Here is a 22,391-nt window from a genome sequence, read left to right as displayed (position 1 = left end):
TAAATTAGTAGGAGACTCCTACTGAATGAGCAGCATTTCCTTTTGTATTGAAATCCTCTTTCCCAGGCAAGAACTAACCATTTGCTGCCCAGCTAATAAGAATGTGCAGGCTGAATTAAGGTGTTACAAGCAAGAAGGATGCTGTTTTGGTGATTTTCATATCTAAAAAGGTTAGGCTTGATGTCACTTAATTTTCTAACTGAGCAAATCCAAAGAAGCTGGATCTGCTTTTACAATCTGTGACTTCACAGAAGCAGACTACATATATTACGGATGCCATGAATGTGCTTATCTTCTAAGTTTACCTCTTCTTGTTAATGTATAGAGCATGATGAAGCACACAGGCCTTTTGAGGCTCACAAACAATCCCCTCAGACACAGAGCATTCCTTCCTTCCAAATGCTGGGTGTCACAAACCCCACCAGTAACACGGGCCAGGATGCCAACCCGAGGGCACCCCTGAGGATTTACTATATTTATCAGTCTCATTCAAGGTTTCCTGGGAAGAAGTTTGATGTTCTCCATGTCATCTATGGGAAAGCACAAGCAGCTGAGCTTCTGACTAGCAGGTCAAGTTCATTCTCTTGTTACTATACCCTCCAAAGCCAACCAGGCACAAGAGGGCCCCTAGCCCCTCTGCATGTGGTTGCTCCTCAGTTGGCTCGTCCAACAGGATTGTAAGCCACCAGATGAATGAGGTCCAGCTGCTCCGCTTCAGAACTGAGGCATGTCCTTGTAACTTGTAAAAGAAAGATGGAATCACACTTGAATGGGCACATGCCTCTTCAGCAGTGCTGCCTGGGCCCATGAGCTCGGTAATTTCTACCTAAAAAGATGGTTTTGCACCAGATGCTGGTTGTGTGAACTACCTGCCGCTGCTCCACGGCAGCTGTCCTCTCCCAGAAATGCTTCAAAAGCTTCTAGTGTCTGCAGATACCTTAATGAGCTCTGAGTGTCTCACCTTGTGTTTAATTTTGCACACAAGCAGCAAGTTCACTTGCTTTATTGATCGATTCCAGCCCAGACCAACATGCAGCTGCCTCACGCACCACTGTGCGGCTCTCCTGGGGCATGCCGTGATGAGCAGCTCTTCCTACAAAGAGCAAATACTGATCAAGATATTGGAAATGTTCAAGGCCACGTTGGACAGGGCTTGGAGCAAGCCGCTCTAGTGGAAGGTGTGCCTGCCTGTGGCAGGGGGTTGGAACTGGATGAGTTTTAAGGTCCCTTCCAACCCAAACCAGTCTGGGATTCTATGAAAAGGAGCTTGACCTCTTCAAGGAGCAGCGAAAGACTTCCCCGTGAGTTTGTGATCCCCACTAGGACTGGAAATGGGCCTTCCATGCTTTGGCCACATGGAGAATCCCAACAGCCTTTTGTTGAACATACGTCTACAGCCAAAGTGACTGTTTTGTCAGTAACGTATTTCTACCCAAAATCAGAATGCACATGAAACTGCCAGATGAATCTTGGTGCTTCCAGGACTGATCTTCTCCATGTGCCCCTTCTCCCCATATTGACAAGCAATCAGGAGGAGGAGAAGGGGGACAGTTGGGATATGCACTCTCCACTTTGGAGCTCTGTTCCCAAAGCTTCAGCCCACAGATAGATGGGGTGATCCCAACCTCCCCTCAGCCACTGCCAGCCCCTCGGCCTGGCTCTGCTCAGGCAGTGCTCCAAAGCCATGCACCATGGAGTCAGAGTCAAGGCCAGGAGGAAGGGCTTGTGTTTTACTGACAGCAGAAACAGCTGCTTCCAGAGAACTGTACTAGCTGAAAACTTGCTCAGTTTAAAGGTGAAGAGGTAGAAAAGCCGGGGGGGGGGGGGGGGAGGCATTGAGAGGAAGAATGGAGAAAAACACATCTTCACCTTCCCATCTCCTTCCTGCAGTATCTCCCTCTGTTTCCCTCTCCTATTGCCGATTTCCAGAAGCATTCCCCGTTCAGTGGGGATGATACAGGGCCCACACCTCAGCTTTCCTTGGCTTGACGCAGCCTGATCGGAAGCAGCGTTTCACCCAGGAGGTTCTGGGTGGCTGCTGACAGGAGAGGCAGGGTCCAGCCACCCGAGCCGAGGGTGCTCGGCCAGACCCCGGAACGCAGGGGGAGAGCCCCAGCCCCGGGGCAGCGGTGCCCCGGAGCAGTCAACAGCCACTCCGGGGACGGCGGGTCCCGCTCACACCACGCTGCTCCCCTGGCTGCCTCGGCACCCCCGGGCACAGACACCCCGGGGCCCGGCCAGGCTCCCCCCGCACCTCTGCGGGGCCGGCGGCGCCCACCGCGCCCGCGGAAGGGCCCACGGGCTGGTGCGGGGATGGGATGAAATGGGATGGGATGGGATGGGATGAGATGGGATGAGATGGGATGGGATGGGATGGGATGGGATGGGAAGGGATGGGATGGGATGGGAAGGGATGGGATGGGATGAAATGGGATGGGATGGGATGAGATGGGATGGGATGGGATGGGATGAGATGGGATGGGATGAGATGGGATGGGATGGGATGGGATGGGATGGGATGGGATGGGATGGGATGGGATGAGATGGGATGAGATGGGATGAGATGGGATGAGATGGGATGGGATGGGATGGGATGAGATGGGATGGGATGGGATGGGATGGGATGGGATGGGATGAGATGGGATGGGATGAGATGGGATGGGATGGGATGGGATGGGATGGGATGGGATGGGATGGGATGGGATGAGATGCAATGGGAAGGGATGGGATGGGATGGGATGGGATGGGAAGGGATGGGATGGGATAGGATGGGATGAGATGGGATGAGATGGGATGAGATGGGATGGGATGGGATGGGATGGGATGGGATGAGATGCAATGGGAAGGGATGGGATGGGATGGGATGGGATGGGAAGGGATGGGAAGGGATGGGATGGGATGTGCCGCTGCGCGGAGTCCGCTCAGCCCCCCGGTGGTGGCAGCGGCTACTTAAAGCGCATCCCTGGGCTCGGCGGGCGAGCGGCCCCGGCGCAGGAGCAGCCCTGGCCGGCGGCGGGCTCCCATGCCCGGCTGCGAGCTCGGCGGGGCGCTGCCAGACGGCGGCTCCGGCGGGGCGGGACAGGACAGCGCCCGTGCGCCAGCGGCGGCAGCGGCGGCGGCAGCACCGGGGCTCCGGGAGGCTCCGGCGGTGGCTCTGCCCTCGCTCGGCGGCGGGGAGCCGAGCATCAGCAATGGCGGCAGGGGCCGGGAGCCGCGGCGCGCCGCTCCTCCGCCTGCCCAGGCAGGCACTGCACTAGGAGGGGAAGCGCGGAGCTCGCAGGGGGGCTGGTTTCCGGCGGGTTATTTATTTCTTCCCTCTCGCCCAAGTTCCCAGCGGAGCGGGCTGGCCGGCACCTGCGCCCCCCGCCTGCCTCCCGCAGGGTGAGAGGTGTGGGGAGGCCATGGAAAGCCCCGCCGAGAACCCCAGTAAGGCGGCGGAGTACCTGAAGGAGCTGAACAAGATCATTGAGACACAGCAGGAGCTGCTGGAGAAGCAGAAGCGGAGGATAGACGAGCTGGAGCAGCAAGTGGCCAAGTTGTACCACGAAAACGCCTGTCTCCAGGACGAGCATCACCGGCACCTAGCCACATGCAGGCTGCAGCAGGGCGGCCACCCCGCGCTCCCGGGGCCGCTCGGCGCCATCCCGGAGCACGCTAGGCACGACAAGTAAGCGCTGCTGTGGGGATTTGCCCCCTTTTCCAGGAGGGGTTTCCGTAGTGGGGCTTTCCTTCCTCCTTTGTCGTCCCCGGGCATCCCAAAGCTGCCTCGCGTATGAGCACTGGGAAGCCGCGGGACTCCTGGCGATGTGCGCTCGGGAGCGGGCTCCGCTCTGCGCGGTTGTGGGGGGGGGTCCATCGCCGCTCAGCGGTGCAGGGCGAAGGGGTGGCCTCGGTCCTTGTTTCGAGCCTATCAAGGTGCTGGTGCCTCACCGGTTCTCTAGCCGGGACCCCGCGGAGAGCACGGCTCCCCTGGGGGGCTTCTCCCCCAGCCGTGCCCGCGGCTTTTGGGGGATCCCGGTCAGCGGCAGTAACGGGGCCGGGAGGAGCGGGGCGAGCTCTGCCCTTTCTCCGCGGCCTGATCCCGGGCAGCTGCGCGGGGTGAGGCCCCCGGTGCCCCCCGGCCGTGCTCACAGGGGTGCCCGGGGGGGACCGGTGGGTACCGGCGGGTCATCGCGGGCCGCGATCGCTCCGGCCGCCGCTCGTTCAGCCGCTGTTCTGCGCCGGTCAACCGGGCGCTGCTTCGCAGGCGCTCCCGGGCAGCCGCGGCTACGGTCGCGGAGCCTTTCCGACGTGTTTGTACTGACCGGAAAGTGTTTCGGACTTGGTTCTGCTCGGGAGGAGTGGGACGAGCAGCACGCTGGAGCGCCGGTACAGCACAACGCGCTGTTTGTAACCCGGCGAACTCGCGTTCCCCCCGTTCCGAGCCCAAACCCCGGCTCTACGCGGCGGTTTTCTCTCGCAGTCCCAGCCGAGCGCCGCTCCCGTCCCGTACTGGCTGTATGCGTGCGTGTGTGTGGGACACCCCCCGCTCGGGTCTCCCGTCTGGGGGTACCGGGCAGGGGCTCCCGCGGCCCTAGGAGCTCCTTCCTCCTCCTCAGGGCGCCGGTGGGAGCGGGGGGGACCTGCGGGGAGCGGCGCCTTCGGGGGACTGTGCCCCGGTGGAAGTGATGCTGCCGCCGCCGGAGCCCGAATCTGCGGTGCTCGGAGCTCGCCCGACTAAGCGCGCTTCTGGGAGGTGGGGGACATGCGGGAAGGGTGGCTGGTCCCTCGGGGCCCCTTTGCCGGCTCCTGCTTCCAGGTGTCTGGGCAGAAATGTCTATAAAACTGAGCAAGCAGCTCCTTAAACAGACGGGAGAGCATACGGTGTCATTTACCAATCAATCCCTTAAGGAGAAAGAGCTCTTTCCAGAAAGTATGGAGTATTTACACAGATCCTATCCCGTGCCTCCATGTCCAGTACTGGAGGGTTTTTTGAGGCTGTGCTTCTGATACAAGATGTCAACTCGGCTATCTTGTCCCATTTGTCTCCTACAAACGACGTTACTAAGAATTGTACAAATGGCTTGCTGTGTCTGATAATATTTCTCTTCTCCAGCCCAAGATTCATTTGCAGAGCCCTCTTTGGGCAGGCAGCTCTGGGCACTAGGAGGCTTTTACGTCTCTTAAGTGGATTTGATGCTGGGATCAGAATTAATCTGGGATATTTATGGCAGAGTTGTATTGCTTTGAGGCATAGCCTGCAGGGCTTATGGGGAGACAGCTCTCGGCCTGAGCCTGCTCCTGGGTTGGGCCCTCTGCCTGTGCATGTCTATGGGGACTCATCTTTTCAGGACCTTCATCTGAGGAATACTGTTTCCCCCTAGAATTGTCCCCTGTCTGTTTGTCAACCCCTCCCCTTGTAGGGAGTGAGCCCATTCTGGTCTGCAGCAGACCCTGAGTCCCTGGGTGGGGGGGGGACAGCACATGGGGCTCTGGCAGGGGATGCAGAGACCAGGCTGTGTGGGAGCACATCCAGCCGCAGCATCAGCTTACTCTGCCTGGGCACAAAAGATAGCGGAAATCTCCAACTTTGGAAACAGAAAATACCCTTGTTTGAGAGTCCTTTCCCAGTCCCACAGATGTCTTGGCTTTCTGGACACCAAACCTGCAGGTTCTGGGTGCCTGCAGCTTCCTGTTCAAAGGCTCAGTCTTGGTTTCTCCGGAATTAAACATCATGTGCACCTTTTGTGTGTTTGAGTGGGCAATCAGGATCCCTCGTTTGCTGAAGCTCAGTATCAGCTGTCAGTGGTACCTGTTCGGGGTGTTAAAGGCTGGGTGTGAGGTGGCATGTCCAGCTTGTCCCCTCCTGCCCCTGCACACAGTCCCCGTCCCCCCATTCAGAGGCAGCAGAAGTGCCTTGTGCCTGAGTGCCAGCAGAGATAGGCTCTTCTTTACCCTCCAGTGCCTCAAAGCTGAAATGACTGGAATCCTCCTCAAAGGAAACTGGGCTGAGTCTAATACACGGTGAAATCGCTACTTTTGGGAAGTCATTTCTAGCGCTTGTGCCTTGAGATGGAATTGGGTGTTTTCTAAAACCTCTGCAGCAGTTGTACCTGTGTGCAGTGGGTGTGGATCTCTGATGCTGTAGTGGCAAGACAGCTGTTTCATATTACCAAGTGGAGATTAATGTGTGTGATGTGAAAATAAGCATGGGAATGTTATGCAAGAGAATATGCTTATCGCTAGTTCTTAATCAAATATGGTAAAAAAGCCTCCCAACAACCAAGCAGCAAAAACCCCAGAAGTCCTGAAACTTTTCAGATCTTACAGTGGGAAGAATATAGAGCTGAAGGCTGCTTAGATAGTTTGGAAAACTGGCATATTTTAGAGATTCTTTAACTGGATGTCTTGTGAGGTGGGGAAGTGTCAGTGCCCTTGGTGACAGACCTCTGGAGGGAAGAACCACCAGTCCAGGAAGGTAAAACTCTCTGGTTTGTGTCCTTCCAAAAAAGGCCCCAGAGAAGAGAAGTTTCCGCTGGGGAGGTGGTGATCTGGAGGAGGGAGGAGCAGAGGGATGGGTCTGTAGGTACAGATGTTATCTTGCGCAGAGGACGCACCAGAAAAGGTTTAGGTGCTGTTTCGCTTCATTCTGTAGTAATTTGCTGAGTGCAAATCAACTTCAGCATCTGCAAATGGAGCTGAGGATAATTAGTTGATCACAGGCTTTGTTAGATGTAATGAATCAGCATGTTAAAGATAACAATTGGTGTTTAACTCATTAGGTTGCATAAGGCTAATTTCCAGTTAATCCATTTTATTTAACATCTGAGAAAACAGCAAGAACTCCTGAAGCTCAGATGCTCAGGGGAAGCAAGATGTGTTCAGTGCATCCGTTCTGGTAATGCACTTTCTAGTGTAAGTACGTACAAACGGATGTACTGGATCTTCTCACATCTGTGCAAGTGCCACTTTTCCAGCTCTGAAAATCCACCACCAGCTTAGGGAGTTAAAAATCCAGTTAAAACTGTGCTGCTTTTGAGTGAGAAGGTGGCTGGTCGGAGTTTGGGCAGAAGGTGGGGAATGACGTTTGCTGAGAGGGAGCGGTGTTAGAGGGCTGTTATGTGCACCTCAGCCTGATTTCTGCACCCGCTCTGATTTGTTTTGTAAATGCATCTCAGGCGGGCTTTGTTCTCCAGGGAACACCAGTCACAACGCAGGGCTGCACGAAACCTCGCTGTGTCTAGAGGGTACTCCGAGTCTCGGCTGAGGTGTGCATAGTGCAGTCTAGTGAGGGGAGGTTGTTGCTCTGGGTGACAGTCACATGTGGAGACAGCTTTATGGCCTCCAGAAACGGAGCTTGTGGCATTGCATGTCGCTGTTGGCGCTGCGTGCTGCCCTGCACACAGGCTCAGCAGGAGAACAGAGATTGCATGAGGATAGAGACCAGCCTGAGTTTGTGTTTTGGTTTGGTTTTTCCCCTTCAGAGACATCCCTCACCGAGGCAGCCTGTTCATGTGATGAAAATCCTGTTTCACTGCCTGTGTTGTGCTTAAGCTGCAGCATGTTTTTGTTTGCCTTAATGAAGGAGAGGTATCCAGCATCTGTTAAAGGATGCTCATGTTTGGGCAAGATTTTGCTTTCTCTGCCTTCTTGCCAGCACGGATGTAGCTGAAGTGCTTTTGTTAGGTCCTCCTTCTCTGTCAGCTCTGTAGGGAAGTGTGATTTGTGACTGAGTCTTGCTGCAAGAAGCCTGCAGTAGAAACACAGTAATTACCAAAAGATGCACCTCTACCTAATTAGCTTGTTTTGCTCATGAAGAGTGTATTTATGTGGAAAGCACAGTTTGTGTCCAAAATGAACACTTTTTGAGCAACCTGCGCTAGTGGAAGGTGTCCCTGCCCATGGCAGGGGGTTGCAATCGCATGAGCTTTAGGGTCCCTTCCAACACAAGCCATGCTGCGTATTCTGTCAGCCATACAGCTGATTGGGCTGGCGTAATTCTGAGGTTGGGCAGAATGTGAACTTGCCTCTTCAAATAACTGAAAGCAAGTCTGTCTGCTTTATTTTCTGTACATAACTGGAGCAGTCTGACTGCCGAGCGACGAGGGTAAGGGTTTGACACTGAGGGGAGTGCTTTTGCTTTTGAAGTGCTCATTTCAGCATCATTAGTGTGATTTGTACATCAGCAGATGAGTGAGCATCTCTCGGAACAGGCGTTTGTTGTTCTGGCAGGCTGGAGGAAATCGATGTGTAATAAGATAGGAACTTGCTACCTAAACTCAGCTAAATTATTTTGGGTCTCTGTTGAAATATTGGCAATTTTTTTCTACTTAATATCAGCTAAATGTTAAACTAAATGATAACACATAGAGACGAATTAATCTGAGAACTAGGTATGCGCTGTATAACTGATAAAACAAGTGGGGTGGGCAGAAAGCACAGTGAGGACAAGATAAGATGCTGGTATCAAGAAAGTTCCTGGGGAATCAGAAGGGGAAGAGGAAACAAAGAAAACAGCAAAAGTGCATGCTGTTCTGGGAGAGGAAAACCAGTGCAGCAGCAAGGAACCTGTGCGGTAGTACCGTGAGTTTAAAGGCAGGTTTACTTTGTTTCAACTTTGAATTTAAACTCCATTTAAATCAGAGCAGACCTAGAGGATTTGAAGTACTCGCTGGTTTTCAAATCCTTCCCTAATGAAACCTTTTATGCTGCTAACACAGGACGCAACTCCTGAGCTTCCTAACTTTGGAGTTCTTGCGTTCTGAACTTTTAAGAAGGAAGTACATCTTCGTTCTGGTTAGTGCTTTGATGGTTTTCCTTATGAATTCACTGTCAAAGAAATGGAAATGCAAGTCCAAACATCTGCTTGTGGAGAATATTCGTCAGTGTTCATAGATCTGAGGTCCTCAGTGAGCAAATGAGAGCTGCTGTGATTGCCATGAGTCAACTATGTCTGAAGACCCCTTTCCTTCAGAAAACCTCCAGAACGAGCCTGTAGGTGATGCTCTATCTGTATATTGCTCACCAGCAGTGTACTGACTACTGCCCATTTCTCGTGTGAGATCTGTAAAGGAAGCCCCAGGTCAGCCTGCTGGTTATTCCTAGAGCCCACAGCTGTGAGTTCAGGGTGGATGAAACAGGCACTTGAACTTGAGCACCTCTGCTTAACTTCTGAAGAGCTGTGAGTGTGGAGCAGTAGGTTGTTGTCATAAGGGAATGGCTCCTGGGACCATTCGAAAAATTAGTGTGATTCCCACTGTAGTAACTGCCACTTGTCAACAGGCATGTTTTTACACTGTAAAATTATATTAGAGTTATGGCACTGAACAACTACATAGAAACATGGGAGCAGGAGCAGGCCTGTTCTTCACAAATGTGTTAGGCACAGCACTGCTCATGGAACCCCAGCCTGGTTTGGGTTTAAGGCACCTTAAAGCTCCTCCAGTTCCAACCCCTGCCACAGGCAGGGACCCCTTCCACTAGAGCAGCTTGCTCCAAGCCCCTGTGTCCAACCTGGCCTTGAACACTGCCAGGGATGGGGCAGCCACAGCTTCTCTGGGCACCCTGTGCCAGCGCCTCAGCACCCTCACAGGGAAGAGCTTCTGCCTAAGAGCTCATCTCAGTCTCCCCTCTGGCAGGTTAAAGCCATTCCCCTTGGCCTGTCCCTCCATCCCTTGTCCCAAGCCCCTCTCCAGCTTTCCTGGAGCCCCTTCAGGCACTGGAGCTGCTCTCAGGTCTCCCCTTCAGGAGCCTTCTCTTGTCCAGGCTGCCCCAGCCCAGCTCTCTCAGCCTGGCTCCAGAGCAGAGCTGCTCCAGCCCTCGCAGCATCTCCGTGGCTGCTTCCAGAGTCGCTCCAACAGCTCCACGTCCCTCTTGTGCTGTTCCCCAGGAGCTGGATGCAGGACTGCAGGGGTTCTTGTGAGAGCAGAAGACCTTTTGAAGACCTTGGCTTCCTGGTGAGTGAGGGATGCTAAACTTTGTCCTCATCTGCTGAGGGTAACAAACCTTTGGGAGAAGTCAGGGTAGAAGACGAGCATTTCTGAATTGTAGTTGCAGTCTTGCTGGCCTGGTTATTTGTGTGGGAACACAAATCTCCACCAGCCCTTAGGGAAGGTGTCTTCTGGCAAAAAAAAAAAAAAAGAAAAGTAGCAGTAACTGTTTTTTTTTTTGAAAATCTGAAGCAAAATGCACCACTTTCAAGTATCTGTAGGAAGAATTTACTCAATGGCAGATCACAGGAACTATGAGGAGAAAAGAACAAGTTATTTCAAGGTGTTTTCTTACAGCATACTGATGGGCAAGTAAATTATTAAAATTAAAATAGTAAATTATTAAATGCTTCTTGCAAGTAGCATCTCAAAAAGAGGTAATTTGGTTTTTTTTAGACCCAGTAAAGCAAGGGGCTTTTATTCATGTGCTGGTCATGACCTGGAGCTGTTGTGCTGGGTCCTGTGTTGGAGGCCAGACTGCAGCCTTTAGAGGCTGAGTTTCCACATGTAGTGGTTGCAGAAACGCCTGGGTTCCTTCAGGACCCCAGGGGTACAAGGCTGGTTGGGAACAGAGACAGTTGCTTCTACTGAAGTCCCAGCTTTGACACTGACTTTGTGGTCTTGCTGTGCAGTTCTTCAGAGCATGGCATTACGCTGAGTTTCCTCTGGGTTTGTGGCTCATTTGGGATTATGGTCCCTAATATGGGATGAGTTGCTTACCAAGTAGGCAGCCTATACCCAGGTGAGTGAGGTGTTTGTCACTTGGAGCCTTTTCCTGCCCGAGGGCTCCTGCTGTCTGCATGCAGGTGGCAAGGAGGTCACCTCAAGCTAGTCACCAAGGGAGTGAGTGGAAGCTTCTTAGGTAAGTGGATTTTGCAGGTCTGAAGTACTTCCTGATACACAGCCCACACTTGCGTTATTCTAATGTGATCCTATCGTTCCTACTAATACCCCTCTATTATGTTAATTCACCCTTTCTGTGGTTTGCAGCCTGCAGATACTACGACTGCTCTTGCCAGGATCCTGCCTTTCATCTGACTGTGCGGGAGGCTGTGAATGAGGCGGTTGTAATTCCATTCTTCCTGCATCCTTGCCTAATTGTAGTGTTTTTCTCAGCAGAATTGTTGAATTAGATATTTGGGCAATCTAAGCAGCCTTTGGTACAGCAGAGCAGCGTGATTTGAAGAGATAGTATGTCATAGTCCATCCGGATGCATTTTAGCTGTGAACAGCTACCAGCTGCGGTAGCTGATCCTGATGCGGGCTGCTTTTTTTAACCCACCCGTTTTGCTGGGGGGCTTCTTGGCAGATTCTTCCTGGTATTTCATTGAACTAGCAGAGTTGTCAGCTGCTGTAGCTCCCTGTGCTACAGCAGAGCAGTGCAAGAAATCGGGGTGGGAACTGTCACCCGCTGATGGACATTAGCACCACGGTATTGTGCTGAAGGACACAAGTAGGAGTGAGAGGTGTTCCTTTAGTCCTCACTGGTGATCTGTTCTCGGTCTTCAGCAGAACTGAGCGCTGGTAATGATTGCTGTTTTACAGATGGGCAAGTCAAAGTTAACCGTCATCTTTTGATAGGTTGCTCAGGCTGAGGTGAGAAATGATTGCACTAAATACCACACTCGACAAGCTTTTTGAAATCCTGGGTTCCGCCGCGGCTTTAGACCAACTTGCTTGCTTTTAAGGACGTTATTTGTATGGTTTGTGTGTTAGAGAACCCAAATGATGCTGCTGTAAAGCGGCCAGAATCTTTCAGCAGGGCGAGTGCTGTAAAAGGACACGGCTTTCACAGCAGTCTGCAAACCGGAGCCTTGAGTTCCCCGAGCAGGCGGGGATGTCAATGGATCTCTGCTCATCAACGCTGTGGTTCTGCTGGACCCCGCTCCACCCCCATCAGGTCTGTCTGGGGGGCTTGTGCTCCCTCTGCCGTCTGCCTTTTAAACTGCTCACCATGGTTTATATATACGTAGATATGAATATGTAATACACACACACATGCACTGTAGAATCTGCTTTTGAATGGCGGCATCTCTACCACTTCTGCATCTCTCCAAAGCGTTATAAAGTATATGAACATGGCTAAAGATTTCTCATGATTATTTTTGTTCCTTCCAGTGTTTTAAAGTGCAGAGGTAAACTTGCTTCTCAAATACTACCACTTTAGAACATAGAAATGACCCTGCTGTAAGGCATCATGTAGACTGAAAGAGTCTTTCCGTGGTGCTAGATAAGAGAAATACTGCTACTCAGTAGCTCTCTATAGCAATTGATTGAAACATAATATGCATTCGTTGCATGTTAATAAGATTTCTAGTCAGAGTTCCCTGGCAAACACGATTAGACAAAGACATACATGTAATACAGCTTTTGCACACCACGGTAATTGAGATTTACTAAGTGTAAATAGCACTTTATTCTACATAACTGGTCAAATAAAGCAGAAGAGGGCAGTGGGGAAACGATCCTCCTGCCCTTATCAAAGCATAGGATGCTGTCCTGCAGCTGTACCTGTTTTAATTCTTTTTATCTGTTATATCTAAAATGTAAGTGTAAACTTGAGCAGCATGAGGTCTGTGTGTGTGGAAATGGCTGTTGATCAAGGTGAGCTAAGGACCTGCTTCTTGAACTTCGTACCCATGTGCATTGCACTAGCACTTACACCAGCCATTTCAGGGTCATGTTTGGAGTCTAAACCACCATATGGTGCTGTTGCAGCCTCTGTTTGGAATTGGCTGTACTAGTTTTGCTGGGTGGATGGAGCTGTGTTCTCCTAAAGCAATGCTGCTGTGGTAAACAAACCCCTACTGAATTCCCTGGCTGCCACTGTTGAACCAATATGCACCATGCTGTACACCTGAAGAAGTTTGAATCACTGGCTAACTGAGCTGGCTTTAAAGTGCTTTCTGTTCATTGAGAATGATGCTAAAACTATCATTTGTGCCACCCTCTCCATTTCTCCCACCTCTAATTTTCAAGCGGTTTGAGGTCTGTAAAATAAATCTTTAACTTTTGCTGCATTCAAACCTCTATTATGTTCCAACTCCTGGGAGGATTTTGGTTTTCCCCTGTGTTTTTCCACTGTGGAGTGCCATGGGGATCATTGCAGGGTCCAGGAGGTGTGAAAGCTGTTTCATGAAGTTAATTACGGGTTCGTAGTTGCCTGGTTGGTTCAAAGTTGAATTAGAATTGGAAAGTGTCTACTGCTTTTGCTTAATCAGCAGGTGACCTGAGGGGGGCCACATGCTGCTTTTCCTCAAAGGCTTCAATAGCTCTTGCATGCTCTCAAATTTGGGAAAGCAGGAACACAGCCTGGGTCTCCTACATAGTACAGAAGACTTCTTAGTCCTGAAGATTATTGCCTACGTCACTTTACTGGAGTCTTTAAAATTCACAGCAAGCAATTTTCATCAGCCTTAAATGAACACTGTAAGGATCCCTATGTAACAGTGTTGAGTCGTTTTGGAGCTTTGCTTCGGCTGCAGTGAAAATGCAGTGTCTCCAGGGTAGGGTTATTCAGAGATCCCTTCTTCTGGGACCTGCCTGGGAGAGAAGATAAAGCCCTGGAAGGAAGAGGGGCCAGAGAAACCCAGTCAGTATTCAAGGATCACCTCCTGCATGCCCAGGAGTGATGCATCCCAACAGAGGAAGGTGGGCAGAAACACCAGGGTGAACAAGGAGTTCCCAGAAAAACTTGAACAGAAGAAGGAAACCTACAGAGTGGGAGCAAGGACAGGCAGCCTGGGAGGCATACAGAGAAACAGTCCAAAATGGCACACTCTTGGATCAGTAGAACTCAATATCGAGTTGGGGTTGGTTACAGATGAGAAATGGGATGTTTTAATAATACGAGGTGAAGATGACCTCTGTTCACTTGACTAGTTGAAGTTAGCTTTATTTGAGACGTTCACTGCAGCAACATTTTGGTTTTCATTGTTTATCTATGGATATAATGGTTCTCTGCTCATGCTTGGGGAATATCAAATCTCTTTGGCTGTCTTCTGCATGCTATTGATGATCCTGGAAATAGGTCAAAATGTCGAGGATATACATGAGATCTTCTAGACAAACGATTGTCTTCCAGCTGAGGTTCAAGCGTGTCACATCATTCTGCAGGGGTGATCTCTTAGTATGGCTGTTCTGAATTTACCCAGTTAGATTTCACAAGAATGACGAAGTTTTGACAAACTACAAGCAAGTAAAATCACCTCTAATGTATTGTAATGTATAACAGAATTCTTTTTGGCATGGTTTCTTGGTGGGATAGACACATACAGCATTGAAACTTAAGGGCTTCTAGGAACTTCACCTGCATCAAGCCTGCTGCAGAGGGTATTGTGGCTGTTCTGTAGACATGCTATTTGGTACGATGTCAACAGGTAAAGCATGTAGGTGTGTAGGTGCCACTTGTGCTCTGTGCCTATAATGGAAGCAAAGAGCCTGAGTCTTGCTCCAGGTCCTGTGTGGTTGCCATACACTGTGTGTCCAGGGGAGGTTGCAAACAGGCATTAATCTCCTACCCTGCAATGCAGCTGGGATGTTGTAATTGTGCTAAACTCAGAGGGACCTGTTAGCAATTCTCATCACGATGGCTGCAGTGGAGCCGAGCTATCATTCTTCTTCATTCTTGCTGCTTACCTTGCTAGATTCACTTCATCTTCCTTTCACTAATGATTTCAAAGTAGAAACTGGTTCAGACTACAGTCTGCTTGATGGGCTTTTGTTCCCTTAATAGTTTCCTTAGTGGGGCAGATGCATTTCTCCAGGAATGAAATTGTTATTCAAATCCAAACCAACTTGATATATCAGCATTTTAACTTTTTGGCTGGAGTGTCAGGATCCACTGGCACATGGACCTCAGGATGCACATGTGTGAGGCTGGTTTTGTTCTGCATTCCAGACTGGCTTGCTTTAGATTATCCAGTGGTGTCTGCTGTGCATGAGGAGGTAGGGCTAGTTATGTATGAAAAGTCTTCATGGAAAGCAAGAATTCGGTTGTGTGAATATCCCTTAGGATCTGCTCACTGCTAGAAGTTGATTAATGGTTCCTTGTCATGAAGAATAGGTGTGGTTTGACTTTTTGTCTTGTATTCCATCTTTATATATAGACCCATAGCAGAAACATCGGATTTATTTTGTTTCCAAACTGGGGACAGTGTGTATACTCACAAGTATGTCTGCTTTAATCTGTTGTTCTTCCTCAGTTTTCTGCTTGACCTAGGCATGGCTGTGAATGGTGATTCTTAACCTGTATCTTTGTTAGTGAAATCTGCTGTTGAAACCCAACACTTTTGGTGTTTGTCTTGAAATTTATAAAGACAAAACAGCCTGTGTCATCTTGCGTCTTAATTCATGCACATAATGAAGATACAACTATAGTGCTGTAGAAGTCAGCTGGCTCCTGTCAGAGAAGTAAAATGGTTATGTCCAGCCCTTCCTGTTGGTGGCATCTTTACCTCTATGAAGCAAATCATTGGGAGGATTTCCCTCTTCATACAGTGTAGTCTTTTCTTGTGTTCATCTCCCTGATTCAGGGACCTGAAGAGTGACGTATTTATATGCAGAGGACTGTGATTCAATGCAAATGAACTAGCTAGATTTGAATACGTTAAAATCTATATTCAGCTTTCAGGCTTGAGTCTATTTTAAGCTTTTAATTGAGTCCACCACTTCTTGAGTGCTTGAGGTTGTCATGAGTCGAGAGAATGACTTTGTCTTGCAGAAAAGAACTTTTTTTCCTAATTTGACTAAGGTTTGTAGGTTTGTGTTGCAAGGGACCTTAAAGCTCATCCGGTTCCAACCCCCTGCCATGGGCAGGGACACCTTCCACTAGAGCAGCTTGCTCCAAGCCCTGTCCAGCCTTTTCCTCCCTCCACCCCATTCTCTTTCTCAATATTGTGACATCTTTAAGATGGTACAAGTTCACTTGTCTCAGAACTCTTCACTGAGGAACTGGTTCTGATATTGGCATTCAGAAATGGATCTTGGGCTTTTATCTTGTAGGGTTTTATGTGCTGGGTAATGACTTTTCCCACTTGCATTTTTTTCAGCCACCTATTGCCAGCAATCTTGCCTCCACCCAAATGTGTCTCGTAAGAGCTCCTAGCCAGGAGCTTGAGGTTTGTCTGTGCTCTAGTCTGCTCCCTCTGAAATCAAGGACCTATAACTTCTTTTAAACACATTTCAGAGTTATGTTACTTCTCCTCAGGAAAGTGCTTTCTAGCACTGAGCTGTGCTCGCTATGTAATGTGATATATTAGCAGAACCTGCTGACATAAGCCGTGATCTTCACTTCTAATTGCTCATGGACAACATTATTTCCTTGACCTTACTTACCTCTAAGGGCTGTGAGCAGTATTAGAAACTTGTCTGATTATTTTGCTCTAGTGTACAGAAAACTGCTGGTAAATCATGGGACCCCTCTGGTTTGCTTAGAGTAGTTCATCATTTGAGTCTCATATCTTTGTTCTTGTGGGACCGTTGTTGCTTTAAGCAACTTCTTGGTATGTGAACATCTTTCAAAAGTAGGTGCTGCCCAGATTTCTAAGACATGATCAGCAGTGATGCATGTGTGACCCTCTTGAGCTGTTCCATGAGTCATCTTGCTGGGAGCGAAGGAAATCATTAAACCTCTTTAGACTAGATGAAGTGCCCCTTTTAGATAATGTTGTTCAGTTGAGAATATGCTTTACTTATGGTAACCTGTGCAGGACACCTTGATACTGCCAAGACTTTTAACTAATTATTTTACAAAGGTAAGTGAAGGTCACCAGAGTGTTGTTTAATACCACAGCTTGTCCAGGTCTGTGGTTTGGTCAATCTTGGAACTAGATGATCTTAAGGTCCTTTCCAACCCTAGTGATTCTATGATTCTACGATTCTATGATTATGATACTGTATGCTCTTGGAGACTGCCTAAATGAATACGGTATGTAGAAGTGACTGTTTAGCAGTCTGCTATTGCAGTAATAAGTCTTAAGTAGAAGTGGTCCTATGTGCTTTGGATTTCTGGGGCTGAATCAAACCCACAAGACACTGGACAGTAATCCCAGCTGAAGGGCCGGCTCTTTGTCTCCTCTGAGGATCCAGCACGAATGGAACCAAACCCTTGAAGTATGCTCTGCATTGTTTGGTTTACTGTTTAATTTGGAATCCAGAAAATGTCACGAAATGGCTCACTCTTGTTTTGGTAGACCTGGTTGTGATGCTGAGTGCTGAATATGCAGGTTAGTGGCTTTCCTTTTAAACCTGCTTTATGAAAAGAACTAAAAGACTCTTTAGAGACAAATAGCTGATTTGTAAGTCATCATGCTCCTCGGTAGCTGGAATGCCAACAGTACCTCAAGTCTACATCACCTGCTCAACTATGCACAGGATATTCGCATTACTCCTTGTGCTGAGCTAAATAGGTTTTTCTATGGGTGGAGAGTTAACTGGGCAGTTCTCACTTTGGGCAGACGTGACGCTGGAAGTGGTCTCTCAGCTATTCTAGATCTGCTCCTTTTCCAAATAATAGGAGTCTTTCAAGAAGTTGGTCTTAATAATTGTTGTCCAAAGTATTCTATTACCTTCACCAGTTAAATGCCCTTATTTGAAGAAAGGGAAAGGAACAGAAAAGACTCAAATGTACTGCCTGTGGCTTTCCTCCAACTGACCAGATAGTGATTTTCATAATCCCAGCCTGGTTTGTGTTGGAAGGGACCTTAAAGCTCATTCAGCTCCAACCCCCACCACGGGCATGGACACCTCCCACTAGAGCAGCTTGCTCCAAGCCCCTGTGTCCAACCTGGCCTTGAACACTGCCAGGGATGGGGCAGCCACAGCTTCTCTGGGCACCCTGTGCCAGCGCCTCAGCACCCTCACAGGGAAGAGCTTCTGCCTAAGAGCTCATCTCAGTCTCCCCTCTGGCAGGTTAAAGCCATTCCCCTTGGCCTGGCCCTACAGGCCCTTGTCCCAAGCCCCTCTCCGGGTTTCCTGCAGCCCCTTCAGGCACTGGAGCTGCTCTCAGGTCTCCCCTTCAGGAGACTTCTCTTCTCCAGGCTGACCCAGCCCAGCTGTCCTTGCCTGATGGATTTAAATTCTTCATCAGCAACAGACTTCTTTTATTGTTTCCCCCCCCCCCCCCCCTTTAATTTAACCAGGTTGTTTCTCTTCCCGAAGGGTAATGCCAGTGTGGGATAGCTTCATCTCCGTGTATTAGGTGGATTCCTGGGAGATGGGAAAACCTCTTTGATTAGAAGTCTGACTTACTTGAGAGAGAAAGCTAAGTTGTAATAAGTAGTAATGCCTGGGATGTGGTGATAATAGCCAAAACACACCACTGCAGTGCTTTGAGGACTGGGAAGCTTGTGATGCTGTCAAAGCAGATAAGTTGTCCTCCCTTGGCTAATTTTGTATTTAACATAAAGCGTGGAGGTGCTATTGCTCTCCCCTCTACACTTGGGAAAACATAGTGAATGAAGAATGATGGAACACATCAGCTGCAGCTTTGCGGTGAGAGACCTCCTATATGTTAATTGTTATTTGAATTGAAAGTCTTTCAAAGTTGATAAATACCAGGCACAAATGAGTGAATTGCAGTTAAGTATCATTGCAGGGTCATGCTTAATGTCAGAGGTACTGTCTCCTAGTCCAGACATATATATATGTATACCTGTAAACCAACATCCTTTTCTCAACCTGGGAAACAAGGCAGCATGGTGACCCCTGGTCAGCATGGGCTGAGATCCTGGTTTGCTGTGCAGGTGGGCAGGGAGACCACACTCAGGAGCATCGCTCAGGCCTTTGACAGGAATGCTGATCCCAGTGCAGGATTATCGAAGTAGATGCAGCATTGAAGAGTTTCACTGACCCTGCTAAAATAAGGAGCTCTTGACTTACTCAAGCATGCAAGCAAAGTGATAGCAACTCCAAGGTCACTCCAAATGCCTGCGTGTCTTGTTCTTATACTCCTTGCAAGCTAACAAAGGGAAGCAACGGAGATCAGGGCTTCTACTGGAGACTGTTGTTTTATCACGTCATCTAGTGCTGTCTTTACTGACTATCCCAGGTATGGATCCAGTCCATATGAAGCATATGAATGCCCTTGCACGCCAGGTGGGATGAGGACTTGGTGTTTGCAGCTTGTCTTGGTGGCTGTGCAAAGGCAGAAGGATGTCCCCTATTCCAGGTCAGCATCTGCTCAGTGGTGGAGCTTGCAGCTTGATCTTCCCTGGCCTCCTGCTGAGGCTGTGCTTTAGTAAGCCCATGAGCAGGGTGCTGGGGATGCTTGATGCAGTTCTAGTCCACATTTGACTGCTAATCAAGTCTTGTAATCTTTTGGTTTTAATATGTTTGTAGGAGTGGGATGGTGTGGGCAAGCAAGGTGGGATCCCCTGCCATGGGTGTCTCTAGTTTGACAAGAGGGAGGGCTTAGGTACTTGCTTAATAGCAACTGAACATCCTTGACGTAGGTGTATATGTAACAAAAGTACGTTGTTCTGATGTTCTTCAGTGTGTAAAAACCCTGTGTCTCCAAATGCTATGTTCCCAACCATGCAGGTAAAGACTAAATTATTTATCTGCTTAATTTATGATCTCTCCTGTGACTTGCTGCAGCAAGTGACTTCATTCTTCTTTTGCATTTTTCTTTCTCCTGGACAATCTTTCTCTGTTTGAAAGGCAGAAGCTCTGTCAATCCTGGTGCTTTTGAGGAATGTTTCCTCATTCAGGAGCACAACTCACTTTTCCTGTTGTGTTGCAGTGCTGCTAGGAAGCTTGATTCTGTGCTTACTGCTTTGGTCTAAAAGCAGTACAGATACCCCCTCCCAGATCTAATTCTCTGCACTTCCTTAGCTTCCCTAAGCTCTGGGGAGTTTATATTTGGGATCCATCTGTTATCTTGGCCTCACATGACAATTTTATATGGGCTTGTTTCTTTTCACTTCCATCGTGTGGATGTGAGTTGTTTGGATTTATTCTCAAACTTAACACCAGGATCTAATCCATTGATGTTGTACTGCCCCCAGAGCTGCAGGTATTTTTATTTGGATGTGACCAATATTCTCTGTTAAGCATCAAAGACACTATTGAAGACTTCCTGCTGGTAGAACAGGATTAGAAACATCCAAAGGCACAGCACAAACTTATTAACTATTAATTATGCTATTTCTGTGTACAGTAGTTGCTTCTGGATCATCTCCCTTAGTGGCTCTGGGAAAAGGGCTGTTACTGAGGTGGCTGGTATCTTCTGCACTTCTGGCCATTCTGGGATTCTTCATAAGACAGACTTTGAGCTGAGTGAATAAATCACTGCAGTAAGAAGGCAGGCTGAAAAACCTGGCCCTGCTCTCCAGCCTGCTTTGGGAGCAAGCAAAATGATAAATCACGTTTCCCTCCATGGAAGTAACATAGACAATAACTGATATTTCAGGAAGCTTCCCTTCCTTTTACCTAATAGCTTTTCTTTAGAACAAAATTAAACCCAAACACAGCCAAACCCCATGACAACAAAAAAACCCAACCACCAAATATGTCTGATTCTAGTGGATTTCAGAACTTCTGATTTCTTTTACTGTAACCAGCAAACATTGCAGAGGAGCCAGTGATGCCCTTTTGTTCTTCCTCACACAACAATGTACTTGGTGTTGCACAGCTGGAGTGCATAGTAAATATAGCACAGATAGTACTGAAGGGAAAAACAAGGTGTTTTTGTGTTAACCTGTTTCAGAGAGCCTTACTTTGTGCTTACCACTGTGCACTTATGGCTAATGTAACCTATCTGCTTACCCTGGAAGAAGCACATTCCAGGTGGAATGAGTACTTCATGCTGGGTGGGGAAGATGATGAGAGAAATGCATTTTAGTCTTCCCACTGCATCTTAGACTGAGCCTGGAACGCATTGTTAATCTAACTCAAGATGTTTCTCACTGTGCAGAAGAGAAAGATGTCATTTCCATCCTGCCTTCCTAGGACTGTAGCCCAAGATGATCAGCAGGGGTTGTGGAGCTGTTGCCAAGTGTAGCAGCCGTAAGGGGTGCAGGGAGACTCACTCCCCTGTCTGCCCTGGGAAATGGGAGTCATTTTCCTTCCTTGAAAAATACATTTTTAGAGCTTTACAAATAAGAGTGATGTGGCTCAACTTGTGACTGGAGGCAGTGAGAAAGAGGCACAGTGAGAGTTTTATGCTGAAATCTGGATTCTGTGTGGAAAATACTGTAATATCTATAGTGTATTTGACTAAAGCTGTTGGACCTTGGTTTTTCTTCAGTGGTTGTTACTAACACGTGAAACATCCAAACAGAGCTTCACCTTAGCCTTTAAATTGTTTGCCTGTATAAACAGGATGTGACTACTCCAGGTTGAATTTTCTTATGGGTCTGGAGCTTGAAGTATTTAAAGTTGAAGGCAGCTTTGCCTGCTGCCTTCTTGGAGAACACTTTTCCATGACTGGTATTTATAACGATTTCAGGTGTGTTTGCATTCTGCTATGTGTTCTTAGAACTGGGTTTCTGGTTGGCGTTTTGACGAGTGGGCAGACTTTGAGTTGGAGCTACTTGCAGTTATGGAACAATGAAACACTGTCCTAGTTCAGGAGTGGTTTGCTACTGTACAACAGTTTAAGCACATAATGAACGTAACGAAAATTCACAAGTATGTTATGCTAAAGAAGAAATCCTGGCGCTGCAGTAGGAAAGGGTTTGAGTTTGCTGTTACTTGGGCTTAACAACTGAGAAAGCCCCAAACCAAACCACAAAACAACCCCCTCCCAAATAAAAATTCAAAAGAAATGGGTGTCTGGTCTCCACCAGGAGTGGTGCCAAGTGTGGCAGTTCCACCCGAGGACTTTCAGTAGTTTGTACTGCTGTCAAAGCAACACTGATTAAAATTGAGTCTGTATTTTGCTTGTTGCCAATAGGAGTGCACTGCTGAGCAGCCACGAATGGCATCCCACTGCGGGCTTGTTTGTCTTGCTGCTTTCTGTGCTGAACATTCTTTACCACCATTTGTAAGCGTGTGCGTTGGAGATCCAAGCACCAGCAGATAAGGGATTACATCATGAATGCAGTAAATGGAGCTGGTAGGGTCTTCAGCACAGTTTCAGATGGAGTTTTGCCATTCACATGTCAAGACAGTTGTTGAAATTCAAGTTTCATGGAAGTAGGCGTAGAAAACCTAGTTACGGAGGCAGTGCTTTTTACTGAAACCATCTGGTGCTGGATCTTTGGCATTAATGGAGAACTTGTTCTTTATGTAAAGAAAGGCAAGAAAATCCTTCCAGAGCAGTCAACCTAGAAAACATAAGACTTCTCTCCCTTTCCTCTCCTCCCTCCCTCCCTCCAGAAATGGAATTCAGAGAACCTACCCACAAACACTGCATGAAATGCAGCTAAAAGGTGTCTGTGACTGAATGTCTCCTCTTACTTAGAAGACAGTCACTGATAT

The 22,391-nt window shown here is 48.4% G+C and overlaps 1 protein-coding gene across 5 annotated transcripts in view; it reads left to right on the top strand.

Annotated features, from left to right (window-relative positions):
* Positions 1-3,128: 3,128 nt before the first annotated feature.
* The window catches only part of IQSEC1 (IQ motif and Sec7 domain ArfGEF 1), a 339,541-nt gene continuing 320,278 nt past the window's right edge, over positions 3,129-22,391 (top strand). For 4 of the 5 annotated variants that reach the window (XM_061472972.1, XM_061472980.1, XM_061472970.1 and 1 more), the window contains exon 1: positions 3,130-3,667. In XM_061472972.1, coding sequence (XP_061328956.1) covers positions 3,402-3,667 — 266 coding nt within the window. In that variant the 5' untranslated portion in view covers positions 3,130-3,401. Of the gene's footprint in view, positions 3,668-22,391 lie in introns of all 5 variants that reach the window. The other variant, XM_061472971.1, reaches the window with a different exon arrangement.

The sequence above is a fragment of the Pezoporus flaviventris genome, unplaced genomic scaffold (assembly GCF_033815535.1).
Source record: "Pezoporus flaviventris isolate CSIRO_AGI_PZ_B2104156 unplaced genomic scaffold, CSIRO_AGI_Pfla_v1 ptg000073l, whole genome shotgun sequence".
Taxonomy (NCBI): Eukaryota; Metazoa; Chordata; class Aves; order Psittaciformes; family Psittacidae; genus Pezoporus; species Pezoporus flaviventris.
This window is presented reverse-complemented; position numbering and strand designations above follow the sequence as displayed.